At 42.6% G+C, this 18291-nt stretch overlaps 1 protein-coding gene across 2 annotated transcripts in view; it reads right to left on the minus strand.

The window, feature by feature from the left end:
- Positions 1 to 18291, minus strand: part of PEBP4 (phosphatidylethanolamine binding protein 4) — a 266550-nt gene that overhangs the window by 144328 nt on the left and 103931 nt on the right. For both annotated transcript variants that reach the window (XM_077919540.1, XM_028708311.2), the window contains exon 4: positions 4118 to 4216. In XM_077919540.1, coding sequence (XP_077775666.1) covers positions 4118 to 4216 — 99 coding nt within the window. The remainder of the gene's footprint in view (positions 1 to 4117; positions 4217 to 18291) is intronic.

Consider the following 18291-nt stretch of genomic DNA (forward strand, 5'->3'; position numbering starts at 1 on the left):
GACTTGCAACCAAATGAAGACAAACAACTGGGAGACGAAGGCAGTGGAGAGAAAGACACAACACTGGAAGGAGGAGACTGGCAGCAAATGGGGGGGGGGGAAAGATGGGGGGGGGGGACAAGATGAAGAAGACGCCTGCAAAAAAGACTCAGCAGCAAGAAGAGAAAAGACAACACACAGATGGCTTCTTCTCTGCCTAAGCTCCCACTGAAACCACCAACTTCTAAGCTTGACCAAGAGCTTTATAAGCAAAACAGGCAATAGGTGGCCTATTATTCTCTTCTTTTGTTTTCAATATAACCATGTAAAGCGTTTTCTGCTTCTGTGGGAAAGGAGGAGGGGGTTTGTGTTTATGTCCTCTAATTTCACCTTAGCTCATGAGCATTTGGCTCATGAAGGAAGAGACAGGTTATTTCCACTCTCAGCCATAGGTATAGAGATTATTCTGTTGGGAAGGTTGGGAGGATTGGGGGGGGGGGGAGCCTGAATGTTGAAATTAATCCCTATAGGAATTCAGAGCATTTTTATTTTTTGTTGATAGAATATGATAACAACACTAAAATTAATATGATGCATAACAGATCTGCTGCCTTGAATATGTTGCATGATTTAAAATTAACCTATAATGCTACACTTAACTGCAATAAATCCATTTGCCCCTTCTTGGCTGTGTGGCTTTGCAGGTGGGCACCAGACCTCCATTGTGAACTGGCATATGGCAGGCTGGATCACCCTCCTGCACCAATTTGGCCAATGGCGGCAGGAATTGGAGGGCATTCCCCTGGGCATGGGACCAACTGCCTAATGATGATGATGATGCCAGGGTATATTGAAGGCCTGCCCAGCCTTTCAGCCTCTCCTTTTGTCATGCCAGTTCTCCCACCCTAACTCCCGCAGTTTAGGGTTGTTTTGGATGGTACAACCTTGCTATGGACAATGCTGGTCGCCATATTTCAGGACTGAAATTTTTCCCATCTGGCAACCTGGCATCAGCCATTTGGTTTTTCACCTACCTCATAGCAATCATCACAACTTTGTAAGGTGGATAGGCAATGGTTAAGCTTAGATCTTGGTTGGTGGGGAGGTTGTAGCCTCCACCTGCCCCTCCCTGGGTGAGGGTATCCTGTTAAAAGGATTCAGGATGAGTGACTCCTGTCCAATGCCCTGAAGTGGGCTAGGGCCATACCACTCCATACCACTACGGGGACCATTTGGGGGGTGCCCCAATTTGATGTAGGTCATAGAGTGTCCTTTACCCTTAGTAGCACTGGAAGCAGACGGGCTGGAACGATATATGCTGCTGCTTACCCCAATACCTATGGCCAAACCTTCACATCTGTAACCAATAAAGTTGTAGCCTTATTTAATCCCAAAACATTATTCTGTGTCATAGCTGTCAACTTTTCCCTTTTTTTGGAAGGAATCCTATTTGGAATAAGGGAATTTCCCTTTGAAAAAGGGAAACATTGACAGCTATGTTCTGTGTGTTGTCTAGTTATTTGAGCTTTAAAGCGAGATAACCCAGAGCTTGCTTTTTTTCTTTTTCCCTTTTACAAGAGATGCATACCAAACAATGGAAAAACAATACTGATACGATATCCTTCCTTCCAAGTGAAAGTAGAAATTGGGACACCTCACAAGGTACTTCCAAAAGTAAGGGGTCAGCAATCTGGATTTCTCTCAAACTTGATTTTCAATTAAAAGATATACTGAGTGACCCTAAAGATTTATCATCCCAAAAGGTCTGTTAGATAACTGCTAGCTGACATTATGCTCTATTTATGGATCTAATACTCAACAAGAACAACTTCTGGATGAAACCTTTCCATTACTGCACTCATTTTAACAAGGTGATGATAGGTGGTGACTTAAATCTTGTCCTTAATTATTATTTTGATAAATGCAGAACGTTTCACCTATCACAAAACCCATGCAAACTGCCTCCTTTTAGAACATCCCTCTACAACATACAGTTGTACCTTGGAAGTTGAACGGAATCCATTCTGGAAGTCCATTCGACTTCTAAAACATCTGAAAACCAAAGCTCCTGCAGCCACGGAAGCCCCGTCAGATGTTCGGCTTCCAAAAACAGTTCGCAAACCGGAACAGTCACTTCTGGGATTACAGTGTTCAGGAGCGAAAACGTTCGAGAACTAAGCTGTTTGAAAATCAAGGTACGACTGAATTACATAAACACAATTACTTTGATGACTGGTGCATAGCCAATCCAGAACTAAGGAAGTATACATGTATGTCACAAGGTCAAAAATTATGCCAGATTGGATCATTTATTAATCACAGAAGGCCTTATCTCTCAGGTTCACTGTTATCACATGAATACAATGGGGAGTACACAAACCTAAACCTTTCTATTGGAAATTAGACCCTTGGATATTAATTAATTAATTTTTTTACTAAAGAGAAACTCCTTAAAGAGACTTATGGATTTTTTTCAGATTAATGATATGGGAGAACAGACAACTACTGTGGTTTGGGACAAGTTTAAAGGTGTGATGCGTCGCATACTTATAAGTGAAAAGAAAGGAAAATTTAAAAAGAGAAATAGAAGGTAAATGCCAATCTAATTCAGGAAATACAAGATCTTAAAACTGAACATAAAAGCACACGAAGAGTGTACAGAAGACTTAAGAAAAAGAGCAGAACTAAGATCTCTAGAAGTCCTGCAGATACTTAATTCACTTCAGAAGATAAAGCGATATTATAATGAATATTCTGCCTAGCAAACAAGTATGCATAAATCAAACAAAATGAGTTATATATTGTGTTAAATGCAAAAAGGTAAAAAAATCCAAAGACAAAAAAAATTCTGGAGGATTAAAAAAAGTGTATACCAAACTTTATTAATCTGAACCACTGGACACAACATTCCTAGAAAACTAGGAAAAAAACTTGGAATCATTAGATCTTTTACTCTAGCAGTAATCCAAAATGGGATTAAAAATATGTTCCGCAAAGCACCTGGTCCTGACAGATTAATTAGCCTTTTTAATTATTATCATTTTTAATCAAAACAAATCTCACCTGAAATATTTTTTCTGCATGAATAGAGGGCAAGTTCCTGAAACTTGACATACCTGAGTTAACACAGTTAGACCAAAACCACAGAAAGACCGCAAACAGGTTGAATCATATAGACCTAATTCACTGATAATCTGCAAGTGTACTGGCCATATACTGGCAAGATATCTGGGTTCACTGTAACCTTACCAAATCTAAGTTGATGTGTATACACACCCCACCAAAGCTACAACCACACTGCCACATTGGCTTGAAACTCAACCATGAAGAACCATATCAGATAATACCTACAAATCTACACAAATCTAAAGTGTTTCTCTATTTTCATACAAATCCCAGACAACAAGCATAGGGTTGGTTTTTTTGAGCTCAAAGGTAGTTTGTAGTCCCTGGGCTAGATCACAGAGCACAGATAAGGGATGTTCCCATGCCTTTGGAGAAAGAGGACCATGCACTTCCTGAGATGGTTCATGAACACTTTAAAGAATCTCCTTGGCTGGACTGAGCAAAAGCTGAAGAAGAGTGATTTTACATATCACCATCTCCCCTTCATCCCACCCATGAGACCAATAGTGGCCCCAGCCCCACCGACACTAACTTGTACAGTGGACGCTCGGGTTGCGAACGTAATCCGTGCAGGATGCACGTTCGCAACCCGCAGTATTCGCAACCCACATCTGCATGCACGGGGGTTGCAATTCGGCATTTCTGCGCATGCATTTAGCACTTCTGTGCATGTGCGACTGCCAAAACCCGGAAGTAACCCATTCCGGTACTTCTGGGTTTCAGCGGTCCATAACCTGAAAAAACGCAACCTGAAGCAGCGTCTGCAACCCGAGGTATGACTGTGTAGTGCTGGCCATGATGTCTTTACAGGGCCATCTGTCTGTAGACAGACCTCTCCTCCAAAATAGTTGCTAATTAATTAACTACTGTTCATTTAATCACTGTTAACCACTGAGTAAGGTGAGATAATGATGGAGGAAAGAGCCAGGTATATCTGAACTCGGCAGTGTTTCCTAAGCTACTGATGCATCCTCATGAACAATGTAATAACATAAACACACATGCTACTCACTCTGATTCCAACAACAACCCAATGTCTCCAGAAACGGTATTCTGGATTCGCTCTGCTAGGGGCATCTGGATCTACCATGATGAGAACATACTTCTTCCCCTGTAAAAAATATAGATATTATGTATTTAAAGTATTTCATCCTGCTCTTCACTACAAAAAGCAGAGAAAGAAAGAAGAAAAACTGTTTGTACGTGTTTCATCTGGTGTAATGATGCTAACCGAAAGGTCGGGCGCCATTGTGGGATGGCGACAACGCCTCCCCTGGATCTGGTAGACATGCTTGAGGCGAGGGGTTTTCCTGGGCTTGGGTGATCCCTTTGGGGCTTCACTCAGGCCCAGGAAGTGGATCACAGCAGACGCCTACTTGGCCAATGGCGGGTGGGCTGTGGCTCCAGCACCAGCCCCAGTCCTGGGGCGGATCAGACTGAGCCAGCAAGCTTAATTTGTTGCCTTAAAGAAGGTAGATTTCCAGGGGGCGCTGAGGCTCCCCCCCCCCCAATAAAATGGGGCGGTAGGCCAAATAAGTTTGGGGAACTCTGGTCTAGATCCTCGGGGGTGGGGGCAGCCTCAATGCTCTCTAAATCTGTTTCCACAACAGACTAGTTCCTAAGCTTCTCACTGGTCACACACAGTGATTGATTGTAAAAGATGAGCAGAATAATTTCATAACAAAATCTAGAGGATTAGCCAACAGCCTTTTGCAGCAAAAAAACTACTAAGAGTCTTAAAGACTAACCCGTTTATGACGGCATAAGCTTCATGGACTTAGCTTTGTTCTTGCATAATATCCAAGTGGTCTGTCATTAGGCAGTGATATCGCAACTGTCTCTGAAACTTTAACAATCTAATCTAAAGATTTAACACATGAAACTAAAAATCATTTTATGCTTAAACTGGCTTGCAAGGAGGGCATCCAGTTTCAAATGTGTGAATTCTAAGCTAACTCAATGACTGGTTTTTTTTTATCTTAGAAACTCAGGGCTGGGGGTTAAATGTGGGCCTGGAGAGAGCGTGGATCACTAGTTTACAGGAGCGGGAAAGGAGATCAGAAGAACAAAGGAATACTCATCTTTTTCAGGGGGGGGGGAGCTAATCACACCTTGGGCAGGGGTAATTCAGTTAGAAGAACAATGCAGTAAATGCATGTGCCCCTCCCTAGTGCATTAAATTAGCAGCTTCCCAACAGTAAATCTGATGTAAAGGAGGGGGGAATGTAATTAGTAATTTGTCTTCAGACAAGTCATTTATTAGCTCCTTCCCCTATCTGCAGGATGGAGATAATAATATTGGCCTAAATTGCAGGATTATTGTAAACATTATTTACATAAAACATTTTTGAGCATTCTAAAGCACTATATAAATGCTAAATATAACTCTATTATATTCTTAGCAGAGAGCTGTCACAGAAGTGTTTGTGTTCGAATACATGGATATAACATAAAGCATGGTTGTATGATTTGGGGTGAGTTGCTCAGCAAAGCCTGTAAAGCACTTTACATAAGCAGATATTTCCTGGATACCTGATTCCACATCCCCATCCCACTTAGGACCCACTCCAGGGTTCTCCAGCTCCAACTCTCTGAGCTCCTCCCATTCCTTCTCAAAATCTGACCACTCCATGACACCTCCATGTTGCTCATGACCTACCGGTACCTACAAACACAGGAATTTGCTTTATGCTGACTCAAAACATTGGTCTATCCAGCTCAGTCCTGTCTCTCGCTGAATGGCAGGGGCTTTCCAGGGTTTCTGACTGGGGTCTCTCTCAGCCATGCTTGGATACGGGGGTTGAACCTTCTGTATGCAAAGCAGATGTTCTGCCCGTGTCATGTCCCTTCCTGTCTTTTAGATTCCATTAGGAGCAACTTCTGATTCATTCACATCTTACAAAAAAAAACAAACACCAAAAAAAAAGCCCAAGCAAATCTGCTGCTCAGCTAATATATATATTATGTCAGCACAATCTTAAGAGTTAATTATTGTGATTGGGGGAGATATAAAATTCTTGGTTTACCATGCTTGCGCTCCCTTTATTGGCCTGTACTTCCTTCTCACACATTCATGCCTAATTTCTATCCTGCCAACCATGCTGAAATTTATAACACCACACCTTAAATATGAAAATATTTTGAAATGACCATGAGGCAGGAGATTACTGGGGGTGGGGTGGGGGGAAACCTAGACTGAAAAGTGTGAAGGAATTTGATTTCTAACTTTAGGTGGGTTCTTGGTTTTGCTATTGTTGTGAATCTCTCACTTCTGCGTTGGTGCCCAGCTGGTGGGAACAGAACGTGTAGTCATGGGACTGTCATCGTGTGCTGTCCAGGTTAACATGTAGCATTTCTATTACTATTAACAGACTTTCTGCTCCTCACTCCATCTGTTCTTCTAAATAATTGCAGTTGTACAGACCATGTCTTCACTGCAGGCAGGCTCTAGGGAGAGGATAGTGCTTTTATGCACAAAAAAGTGTTAAAAAATAATAGCAAACACAAGAATAGAGCGCAAGTGAAGTTAACAGCAGGCTTGGATTTCAGTACAGATTGTGGTCTACAAAGGCAACAGTACACACAGCTTTGGGGTGGTCAGATGAGACCCTTAAACAGGAAGAAGAGAAAGTTGGTAACCTTGTGACAATGCTGGGGTGCTTCATCTCCATTTGTGTATCAAATTTGTCATTTATATGATGGCAAATTATATATTCCATGCCTGCATTAGATTTATTTTTTTTAATGCCATAGGAGGAGTGGGACAAATAAATTTCATACTAGATAACACTTGCAGCTTGTAAGACAGAATTATATCCTTGCCAGCACAGGGACACTGCAGGTGCAGGGAGGGCCACAAGAATGGACACAGGAAACTGGTTTTAGGTTGAATTAAGCCACAGCGTTATTGATTACAGGAAAGAGTAGGTTTGGCTAAGGCACTGGGCATGTATCCTGCATCAGGCAGCCTGCCTGCTACCTGATAGGAACCTGGTGCTGGGGAGTTGCCTTTGGGAGACGTGTATTGGCCCACTGGTCCCCCTCCCCCATGGACTCCCAGACAGAGTCACCCCTCCTGGACCCTGCTAACAGGATACTCCTGCGACTAAGGATCCAGCCACTTGCCTTATCTCCCAATGTTGTGATGAGGTAGGCAAAAACCTGCAAGCCAGCCAGTTTGCTTGCAGGAGAAAATTCCTCCCTGTCCCCGAATATGGTGACCATGTAAACCAGAGCTTTCCAAATTGTGTCATGACACGTTAGTGTGTCGGCTGCAGTGTGTAGGTGTCGCACGAACACTCCCCACACCCCTTTCAGGGCTGGAAAGGGGTTAGTAATATGAAAAGTTTGGAAAGCTGTGGTGTAAACTACAGCAAGGTCCATAGGCAACACACCTGCTCCCCCACTGGGTGGACCCCTAAGGACTAGGTCGGTTGAAAATCCCATGACGATCAGCCGAGAGGGTGGCTTGCACCTGGCTGCCCGTTTAAATAGGCATGGAGTGGGCTGAAGACTGATTGGCTTGCAGGCACTGCCTGTCCTTACCTGGGAGCCCAATGCAGTCAGAGTTGGGTGGCACCAGGTGACCATCCCCTCCCCTGGCCACGTCAGAAGATGGCAGCCCTCCATGGCCACACCATGCACCAAAGAGTGCCCACCCAGAACCCTAGGTCAGCAGGTATTGCTAAAGAGAAGGGAATCTTGAATTGGTCTTGTTGACCAGACAATGCTGCAGACAGGATCTAACAGTACTGTCTTCACATTTGTATCTGGAGCATCTACCACTGCTTGCAGAACTCTTTTGTTTTACAGGATCTGCTGTTCCAGGCCTCCAGTGTTGTCACCTGTACACTACTGCACTAGTCTGCAGAAGAAACTTCTCTACACTGGCCTTTTCCTCTGAAATGTGTGATTTCAGTGCCCCCGCCACAATTTTTGTGACTATAATCTGATTTAACTGTTTTGAATTCTGAATTCTAAATTGTAGTAACCCACCCTCATAGCTGCTGGTGAAGGGCAGGTAAAACAATTATTTATAACATACGCTCAGCATTCAACTTACAGTTGGAATAGGTGAACCCAAACATCCCTCTGTGGCCTGTTGTGGAAGGCAGTGACAGGTTTTATTAGGAGGCATAGCTCTTGAGCCACGCACACCGGCTTGCCGCTGCACAGCTTGCACGAGTGTCGTGAGCACATTCTGTGGTGTGCTCACACTGCGTGCACATGTTGCCACAGGAGATTGAGGGAGCCCAGACCCTTCCTGGGTTTTTTTGGGGGGGCAAGATCCCTCAGCACCCCTGTCTTGAGCTATAGGAAGCAATGGTCCGACAGCTCCCAAAAATCCAACCTTCCTTCCTTCCTTCCTTCCTTTCTTTCCAGCAAATGGCACTGGAACAAACTGGAGCACCCCCCCCCCAATAATATGTTTGTTTCTTGCAATCTAATATTTTAATCAGCTGCAATCAGTTCTATCTGAGTTCTACAACCTTCTTAGTCTGGAGACACATTTGGAAATCAAAGAAACTGTTGTGGACATCACAAAATACCTGTTTTACGGAATAAAAATTGGTGATGAGGGGGGAAGCTTTCTGAATATTCAGCTAAACATAGATCATGAGGAGCAAGTGTGTTGCAAAGAAGCTTCAGCACAGCTAAAAACCAGCACCTTAATGTGCAGTTCACAAAATAGTCTACCTGAGTCACTGGGGGAGCTGGGAAAGTCTAAGATTAATCAGATAGGAACCAGGGTAGAGACTCCATTTGAAAATGAAACTCTCTTAGGAGTGGGTAGTTGACCTCTTATTTCTACTTGAATGGCAGATATTTTGGATGTTGCATCCTTTGCATAGTGAAGCAGAGCCAGCCACTGTCCAGCCTTGATATTCTGTGTGCCTTAATTCCCCCATCTACAAAGGAGAAATAGCCACCTTACTGTGCTTCATTGCAATATTTGAAGGATTAATTAGTTAACGTCTGTAGAGTGCTTTGATGATGGAAGTGTTAAGCATCACATTTGAGCTACTAATTGCTTCTGGATGGGAGAAGCCGTGTATATAATTTGAGTTATTATTGTTAAAGGCACGAGCTGTTCAGATTACCCACAGGTTTGGAAACTTGCTCCGAGCAGGCAGGGACTTTTTTGAGAACCACAGCCAGAGAGGCAAGCAGGGCAGAAGGAGAGGGATTAGTGTATGAAGACAGGCGACTTGAATAGATCCAGAGGAGATGGGGCAGTGCAGAAATTAAAGACTTAACCAAATGAAAGCAAATAGGGTGTTAAGTGACACACATGTAGAGCTCATGGTTTCCTAGGTAACAAGTGCACTAGGGAACTGCCATACATGCGCTATCTAATCAGCCTAGCACATATCCGCAGCAACTGAACAATACCAAATAAATGTGTTGGGTCCAGGCTGGATCGACACTGGTTCCCTAAGAAATTACTGCCTGCCCTAAAGTACAATCTAAAAGGGAGTGGGGGCTGGACTAGATGAATTTGAAAAGAAAAGAAAAAGTCAGCCCCATATCCATCTCTGCATAACAGCAGCCCAGGAAAAAGCTTTGCTGGTCTGGCTTTCATCACGGTGTTCCATTGCACCAGAAGCAGTTTAGTCCTGCTGGCCACATGACCCAGAAAGCTGTGGACAAATGCCAGCTCCCTTGGCCTCAAAAGAGAGATGAGCACCGCATCCCATAGTCACCTTTGACTGGACTTAACTGTCCAGGGGTCCTTTACCTTTACCTTACCATGCTATAACAGGCATAACTTCTAAAAATGTAACACAGGAAGGATTTATGTGTTCACTAACTTCTGAAAGCAACATCTAAGCTAAGATTAGAGAACAGTTCAACATAAACATGCTTATCTGAGAGGTAGAAACCTTCCCATGTTACATTTTTAGATATAGAAATGACTTGTGAGAACACGTCTGCTGCAACTAAAAAATGCATTATAGGTTAAGCTTCAATTTCTGCACAATCAGAGAAATATTTTCTATCCTTTGTACAATATTCTTACATGTTTGTTCAATGACAGCCTTGCTGTCATAGCACTCGTGGCAGGACATGTGATTGTGAGGAGAAAGGCAGCAACAGCGGTTAGGGTGGCTAGAGAGGTTGTGATTCAAAACACACACTAAAGGTTCACAAAATGGTGCAGTCATGGGAGGGGCAAAAAAGTTGCATCACTTTACACTAACTGCCTCACAAATAGCCTATACAGAATAGGCAGCAGTAACACCTGCATAAAAAAAAGAGAAAAGAATGAGCTCTCTGGGGGAAGCATGTCATTTTCCCAGCTACAAAAATTTCACTTTCAGTGCCGTGGAGATGAAACACCCCTGCAACAAAAGACCAATCTTAGGGTAAGATTTCAGGGTTGGACGCAACAAAAAAGAAAGAAATGTGTTTATTGCGCAACAAACTGGATGTGTGGTATGACGTCCATTCAGTCACTCTTCTTCACAAAGCATGAAAAGACCTGTTGTGAATTTTCATTCCTGCTAGTGGTGTGAGAATTTGTTTTTGGGATGCCACTTGTAATTCTGCAGCCGATAGGCCCATTTTAGGTTGTGCCACCCACCTGTTGACAACAGGTGACTTTCAGGCACTTGGGGTGGGCATTGTAAGGGGCTTTGCCAGCTCTAAAATAAGCAAAACACCAAGCACAGGGCTGGCAGAGATGTTTCCTGGAACTCCATTGTGCCACAAATTCAGCAGGGCTGAGCCGTGATTTCAGCCCATCTTTTCTGTAGGGATCAAGTCCCCCAATAGAGCTGCATCTCTACCATGTCAAGTGTGGGGCAGGTGCATATGGTTTAGGAGAAGCAGCCTCAGGATCCCAGTTTGGGAGGTGTGCAGGGGCCAAATTTGGCCCATGGGTCAGAGGTTACCCACCCTGAGGTATGAGAAGAAAGTATAGAGAACTTCGTTATATTGGTTAAGCATGATTTTATGATGTGTCAGATGAGCATGAATACCAGGGAGACCAATAGAAGCAGCTTGTGGTGTGGCATTTAAATAAAAACCAAAGCTAGAAAAGTTTCAGAAAAGAGTAACTGGAAACTGATCAATGTTCTGAGGCCAACTCCCCTATGAGAGGGAGGATACAATATCTGAGGCTTTTCAGTGGAGAAAGAAAAGGCAACAGGGATATGATGGGGGTGTTTAAGATTATGTATGGTGTGGAGACAGTGGAAACAGGGTAAGTTGAATGTTGGAAGATTGGAGATAGGCAAAAGGAAGTACTTCTTAGTTAAACAATGGAATTCACTCCCCACATATGAAGTGATGGCAACTAACTAGGATGGTTTTTAAAAAGGATTAAATAAGTTGGAGGATAAGACTATCAAAGGTTTAGCTAGCAAAATGGTGTTGTTCTACCTCCAGGGTCAGTGATGAGATGCCTCTGAATAGCAGCTGCTGGGAATCACACCAGCAAGGGGGGAGCTTTTGCACTCAAGTCCTGTTTTTGGCCACCCTGAGAACTGGATGCTAAACTAGATGGGCCTTTGGCCTGATCTAGAAGAGATCTTCTTATGCTGTGCCATGCTTATGTTCAAAATTCTATAATACTCTAGGAATAGTAACTAAATTGCCATCAAAAGCCTGCTTACACGCCAAGTTTCTTAGATCTTCTGTAAAGGGTTGCATATGAACAGTAATAATAATAATAATAATAATAATAATAATAATAATAATAATAATAATAATAATAAATTATTTCTACCCGCCCAACTGGCTGGGTTTCCCCAGCCCCTCTGCGCGGCTTTCAACAGAACATTAAAAACAGAATAAAACTTTGAACATTAAAAACTTCCCAAACTTCAGGTGTCTTCTAAAAGTCAGATAGTTGTATATTTCCTTGACATCTGACTGGAGGGAGTTCCACAGTGCTAAAATGCTGCACACATAAGAGAAGGGCGTTGCATAGGTACTCTTAAACAGTAATCCGATTTCAAATTTTGCAGAAGACAAATGTAAATTCTTACACTTCTCCATCCTAACTCCTGCCTTGCTGGCAAGAGGCTGGTAGGGTGTTGGAGTTGATGGTTTGTCAACCTTCACTTTTCCCTCAGGCCAGCCTTAAGATTACAGAGTTAATGACTTTTCTAATGGGAAGGTAAAAGAAAACCAACAGCCTACAAGCCCTCTTATCTAGCCAGTAAACACTAGTCCAGGGCTCTGTGCAGCTCAAGGAAGCTTTCATTAGCTCTGGAACAGTCTCAATTCCAGTGCTATCTGTGGCACCGCAGATCTGTTTGCTATATAGTATTTATATTATACACATTCAGCCTCTTCTCTCCAGGGTCCAGCAGTGCTAAACCAGCCAAATATTTGTGCAGTATATTGTTCTAATAATAAATGATTTATTCAGCATCATTGTAGCCAATTTGTTAAAAGCATTTTCCTAGGCAGAGTTCATGGACACAGTAAAAAGAGATGCCATTTAAGAATGTCTTATTTTAAAATTTACAAAGCCATGGCCATTCCATTTTTAGGGGGTTAATTGTGCACATAGTCCTACAGTCCTACCGAATGGTCAGGGCAAGCATCCAGGGGAGAGAAGGCCAACTTCAGGGCAGGGTGGCACACACTTACTCAGATATTTCTCCAGGAGCCAAAAATGCAGTGTGCTACATCAACTCCTTTATGAGTCGCTATAATAAAGTTGTTGCCATTTTGAAATAAGGGCTTCACAGTAATAGAGCACACATGCTCAGGCACTACATTACATAAATTGCGTGTACACAATATGTATATATTGCAAAGTTTACAAGTTTACAAAGATAACAACAGAAAGCCGTGCGGCACCTTAAAAACATAATAGGTTTATTATGGCATAAGCCTTTGTTCATCATATGAACGAAGTGTTATTCTGAGTTGCAGGTACACATATTCATCATTATATATCGCAGTTGTAGGTACATATACTCATCATTTAGAGATAAAAGCCATTTATCTCTATATATATTGGTGGCTTTTCTCTCTAAATTCAAGTAGTAGACTTTCTCTCTCAACTATTTCTGCCAACTCAGAATGTCTCTTCATCTTTCCTTCCATGGTTTAATTCAACTCCTCCAACATCACAGTTCCTCCATTTGGATGTTTCATTCCTCTAAACACCTGTGTGAAGGATTTATCCATTTCATCATCTGTTGCATCCAACTCTCACCCTCCTGTCCTGGCATTCATATTGTTCTCCAAAGTCTATGTGTCCTTGTTTTCCATTTCATCCTTCTCTGGTCTGTTTTCATTCACTATTTCATCAATCTCAGCTCTAATCACTTTTATTTGCTCATCAAACAATTGCTGAATGATGCCAATAGTCAACGGAATGTCCAACAATGTATTTGTCATGCTGCATATTCCTGGTCTTATTAATAATTCTGGCTCCACCTTAACATAGAATCATAGAATCATAGAGTTGGAAGAGACCACAAGGGCCATCGAGTCCAACCCCCTGCCAAGCAGGAAACACCATCAGAGCACTCCTGACATATGGTTGTCAAGCCTCTGCTTAAAGACCTCCAAAGAAGGAGACTCCACCACACTCCTTGGCAGCAAATTCCACTGTCAAACAGCTCTTACTGTCAGGAAGTTCTTCCTAATGTTTAGGTGGAATCTTCTTTCTTGTAGTTTGGATCCATTGCTCCGTGTCTGCTTCTCTGGAGCAGCAGAAAACAACCTTTCTCCCTCCTCTATGTGACATCCTTTTATATATTTGAACATGGCTATCATATCACCCCTTAACCTCCTCTTCTCCAGGCTAAACATGCCCAGCTCCCTTAGCCGTTCCTCATAAGGCATCGTTTCCAGGCCTTTGACCATTTTGGTTGCCCTCCTCTGGACACGTTCCAGTTTGTCAGTGTCCTTCTTAAATTGTGGTGCCCAGAATTGGACACAGTACTCCAGGTGAGGTCTGACCAGAGCAGAATACAGTGGCACTATTACTTCCCTTGATCTAGATGCTATACTCCTATTGATGCAGCCCAGAATTGCATTGGCTTTTTTAGCTGCCGCGTCACACTGTTGGCTCATGTCAAGTTTGTGGTCAACCAAGACTCCTAGATCCTTTTCACATGTACTGCTCTCAAGCCAGGTGTCACCCATCTTGTATTTGTGCCTCTCATTTTTTTTTGCCCAAGTGCAATACTTTACATTTCTCCCTGTTAAAGTTCATCTTGTTTGTTTTGGTCCAGTTCTCTAATCTGTCAAGGTCGTTTTGAAGTGTGATCCTGTCCTCTGGGGTGTTAGCCACCCCTCCCAGTTTGGTGTCATCTGCAAATTTGATCAGGATGCCAATTGAGTCCATCATCCAAGTCGTTGATAAAGATGTTGAATAAGACCGGGCCCAAGACAGAACCCTGTGGCACCCCACTAGTCACTCTTCTCCAGGATGAAGAGGAACCATTGATGAGCACCCTTTGGGTTCGGTCAGTCAGCCAGTTACAAATCCACTGAGTGGTAGCATAGTCAAGACCGCATTTTACCAGCTTCTTTACAAGAATACCATGGGGCACCTTGTCAAATGCCTTGCTGAAATCAAGGTAGGCTACATCCACTGCGTTCCCTTCATCTACCAGGGTTGTAATTCTGTCAAAAAACGAGATCAGGTTAGTCTGACATGACTTATTTTTCAGAAATCCATGCTGAATATTGGTGATCACAGCATTCCTTTCTAGGTGCTCACAGACTGTTTGCTTAATGATCTGCTCCATAATCTTCCCTGGTATTGATGTCAGACTGACTGGGCGGTAATTATTTGGGTCCTCTCTTTTCCCCTTTTTGAAAATAGGTACAACATTTGCCCTCCTCCAGTCTGCTGGGACTTCGCCTGTTCTCCAGGAATTCTCAAAGATGACTGCCAGTGGTTCTGAGATCACATCTGCCAGTTCTTTTAATACTCTTGGATGCAGTTCATCTGGCCCTGGAGACTTGAATACATCTAAACTAGCCAAGTATTCTTGTACTATCTCCTTAGTTATTCTGGGCTGTGTTTCCTTTGCTGAATCATTTGCTCCAAATTCTTCAGGTCGGGCATTGGTTTCTTTATCGGAGAAGACTGAGGCAAAGAAGGCATTGAGGAGTTCAGCCCTTTCTGTGTCCCCTGTTTGCATTTCACCATCTTCTCCTCTGAGTGACCCCACTAACATATCCTCAGTCTTCACCTTAACATTTTGACTCTCTCACTAAACTCTTTAGTGAAGGATTATATTCTTCCTGATGGCTTGTAGTCCAACTTTCTGGAGGATGTTGGTGCAAAGGTCCCCAACATCTATAGTAGCTATGATGGTATTTCTTGGAGATTGTCGTTAGATTGTAGTTTTCTCAAGAACTTAGTTGTGCCCCTTATAAACCACAGAGTATTGGTAGTACATCTTCTGAGAATGAAATCCACATAACCAGAAACCTCAACTGTGTGATATCAATGCCTAAAAGCATCTGCCATAATCAGTTTCCTGATTTGTGTATTCTGTGGTGCACACAGAAGACACAACTAGGTGCACAACATCTTTTCTTTAGAAGTACTATTCCTTAGGATTGAAACAATGGGCAAACTATTTACCATATCCTGATTAGGGATGTTAAGAATTCTGATGGAAACAGAAATACTGTATTTTTCGCCCTATAGGACACACTTTTCCCCCTCCAAAAATGAAGGGGAAATCTGTGTGCGTCCTATGGGGCGAATACAGGCTTTCGCTGAAGCTTGGAGAGCGAGAGGGGTCGGTGCGCACCGACCCCTCTCGCTCTCCAGGCTTCGGGAAGCTATCAGCAAGCCTGGGGAGCCCTGCGGGAGTTCCTGCAGGGCTCCCTAGGCTGCGGATAGCAGCCTGCTGCACGGAGCGCGCTGAAGCAGAGCGCCCCGCGCTTCGGGTAGACATCGGCCAGCCCAAAAGCTCGGGAGACAGCGGGGAGGCTCAGCGCCGCCATACCGCTGTTCCCCGACCTGGTTTGGTTTCCCCGACCTGGTTTTGGGGGGGAAATGAAGGGAAATTTTTTTTCCTTTATTTCCCCCCAAAAAAACTAGGTGCGTCCTATGGGACAAAAAATACGGTAATTTATGATTGTTTATTTATCCCATGTCCATAATTTAAATCAATCCAGTGAATACTGTTAGTATTCACTGTTGTCTTCAATTAGCAAATGATACATAATTAGTTACCTTTCCACCTATTGGCATTGTATTTCCTTTGCATTGCAATGAATGGTGTACCATAAATATGTAAAATAATTACACAAAATTCTGTCACAGCAGACAGTGGGACAAATAATGTAGTTTTTGTCAGAAGTCAAAGTGCACTGGATCAGAAACATGCAGCATGCAGTGAACATGGGTCAGAACAGGAATTGATGCCTTCTTACATTCCTTAATCCTGATGATTAAGGACCAGACAAAATTGACTTGGGGCTGAATCTGGATCCAGTTTGTGACCCCAGTGGGCTATCCCTGATCCAAATCAGATGATAGATTCTGCCTCCTGCATTATTTCATCAGAGTTTTTCTATACATGCTCATAGCCTTTTCTATGCACAGATGTTTTAGAAACCTATTGAGGCGTGTCTGAAATGTTGATCCCTCATATGAAATAAAATAAAGTGCAAGTTTTAACATGCAATGGGTAAAGGTGGATCGAACATGCAATGGAACAGCTTCGAAGGGAAGTGCCATTTCTAAAGAGAATTAAACAGTTTAAGACACACAAACCATTTTTTTGTTTACAGATATACCAGGTTAAATTCAAGTTTCCATAATGAAGAGAGCTGTGTTTGCCAGATGTAAGCAAAATCAGAATCCGCCCCCTAAGCTTTTTTCCGTTGAGAGCAATGGAAGGGAAGCATCATTCTTAAAACTGAAACAAGCAGGGATGGAAAATAGGAAGCCTTGCCTCAGTGCTGCCTTATACAGTGCTGCAATATACCGTGACGAGGGCAAATTTATACTTTTCATTTTTCTGGAGATAAAAAGCAATTACAAATATAGGTTATAGATAAAAAAATAAGTCTGTAAGGGACAACACTATAATTTCTCATCCTCTGTTTCCCCTCAACATACTCAATCATCTCTATCACATATGAGGTATAATTGGGTAGCATACTTAAACTTCCACTGAAATAAAATTGCTGGAGAAAGCCTAAATCAAGTACATGGCAGCAAAAATAGACATTAAATGAAACAAAACAAAACAAAAACACTCTGCCTGTAATGGAAGTTTGGGGATTTCTTCCCCTTCACAAAAGTTGCTTTGGCTAGACCAGGAGAAATTACATTCTCTCCCTTTTAGCATGTAACCAGAACTGCTTTTATATCTGAATAATGCTGTCAATAAATTTCTTTCAAAAGTTTAATTATCAAAATCATGTTTAAAGCCATGCCACTCACAATATGTTTCTCAGCCTGGATCGAGACACAGATGTGGCTATTCAGAGAGAAGGAAGTCACCTGCATTAATGAAGGAGACTCAATACATTTTAATATCTTACCAAGGAGGAGGCAGGAGGCGAGCAGAGCCTTCGACAGAGCAGGCCCTTCCAAGCCAATTACTATCACACAGGGAGACAGGCAGATTGGTGACATTTGACATTTTCTGGGAAATATTTTCATGCAAAATGGCACCTCCATCACAAAATATTTTCATAATTCTGAGATTTTGTTAAGATCTCACTGGGGGACATTTACAAAAAAAAGAAGCAGCAGCAGTGAACACTTACTATTCTCTGACCAGAAGCTAAGGAATAGCTCTGCATAGCTATGGCCTTCCTGCCCTGCAATTCATCTTTTACTGGTATATATTTACAATTGTGAGGAGGGTCATTCACAATGGGTAACTTGCCAGCCACATAACTTTACCTGGAGGTTGGAGGGAACATTCCTTCCCACCTTCAGATCATGTAAGATCCACTTCCTCAAGCTTAGGATCTCACTGTTAAATGGCTAAATTCAGAGGTCTCCACGGCACACATAAAGTGAAGACAGCAACATTCATCAGACCAGATGATAAACAAAGTGGGGTGGGAGAGATGGGCATATGCTGTCTTTTTAAATTACCTAGCACCACTAAAAATTAATTTGTGCCTTTGCTCCTTAGTTTCTCAGCCTACAAAGGAAACTGTGTATTTTTTGCTCAATGACAAAGACAGACCTACGTAACTACCGTACTGTTTTTTGTAGTTCTGGAA

The sequence above is a fragment of the Podarcis muralis genome, chromosome 15, assembly GCF_964188315.1.
Source record: "Podarcis muralis chromosome 15, rPodMur119.hap1.1, whole genome shotgun sequence".
In the NCBI taxonomy this organism is placed as follows: Eukaryota; Metazoa; Chordata; class Lepidosauria; order Squamata; family Lacertidae; genus Podarcis; species Podarcis muralis.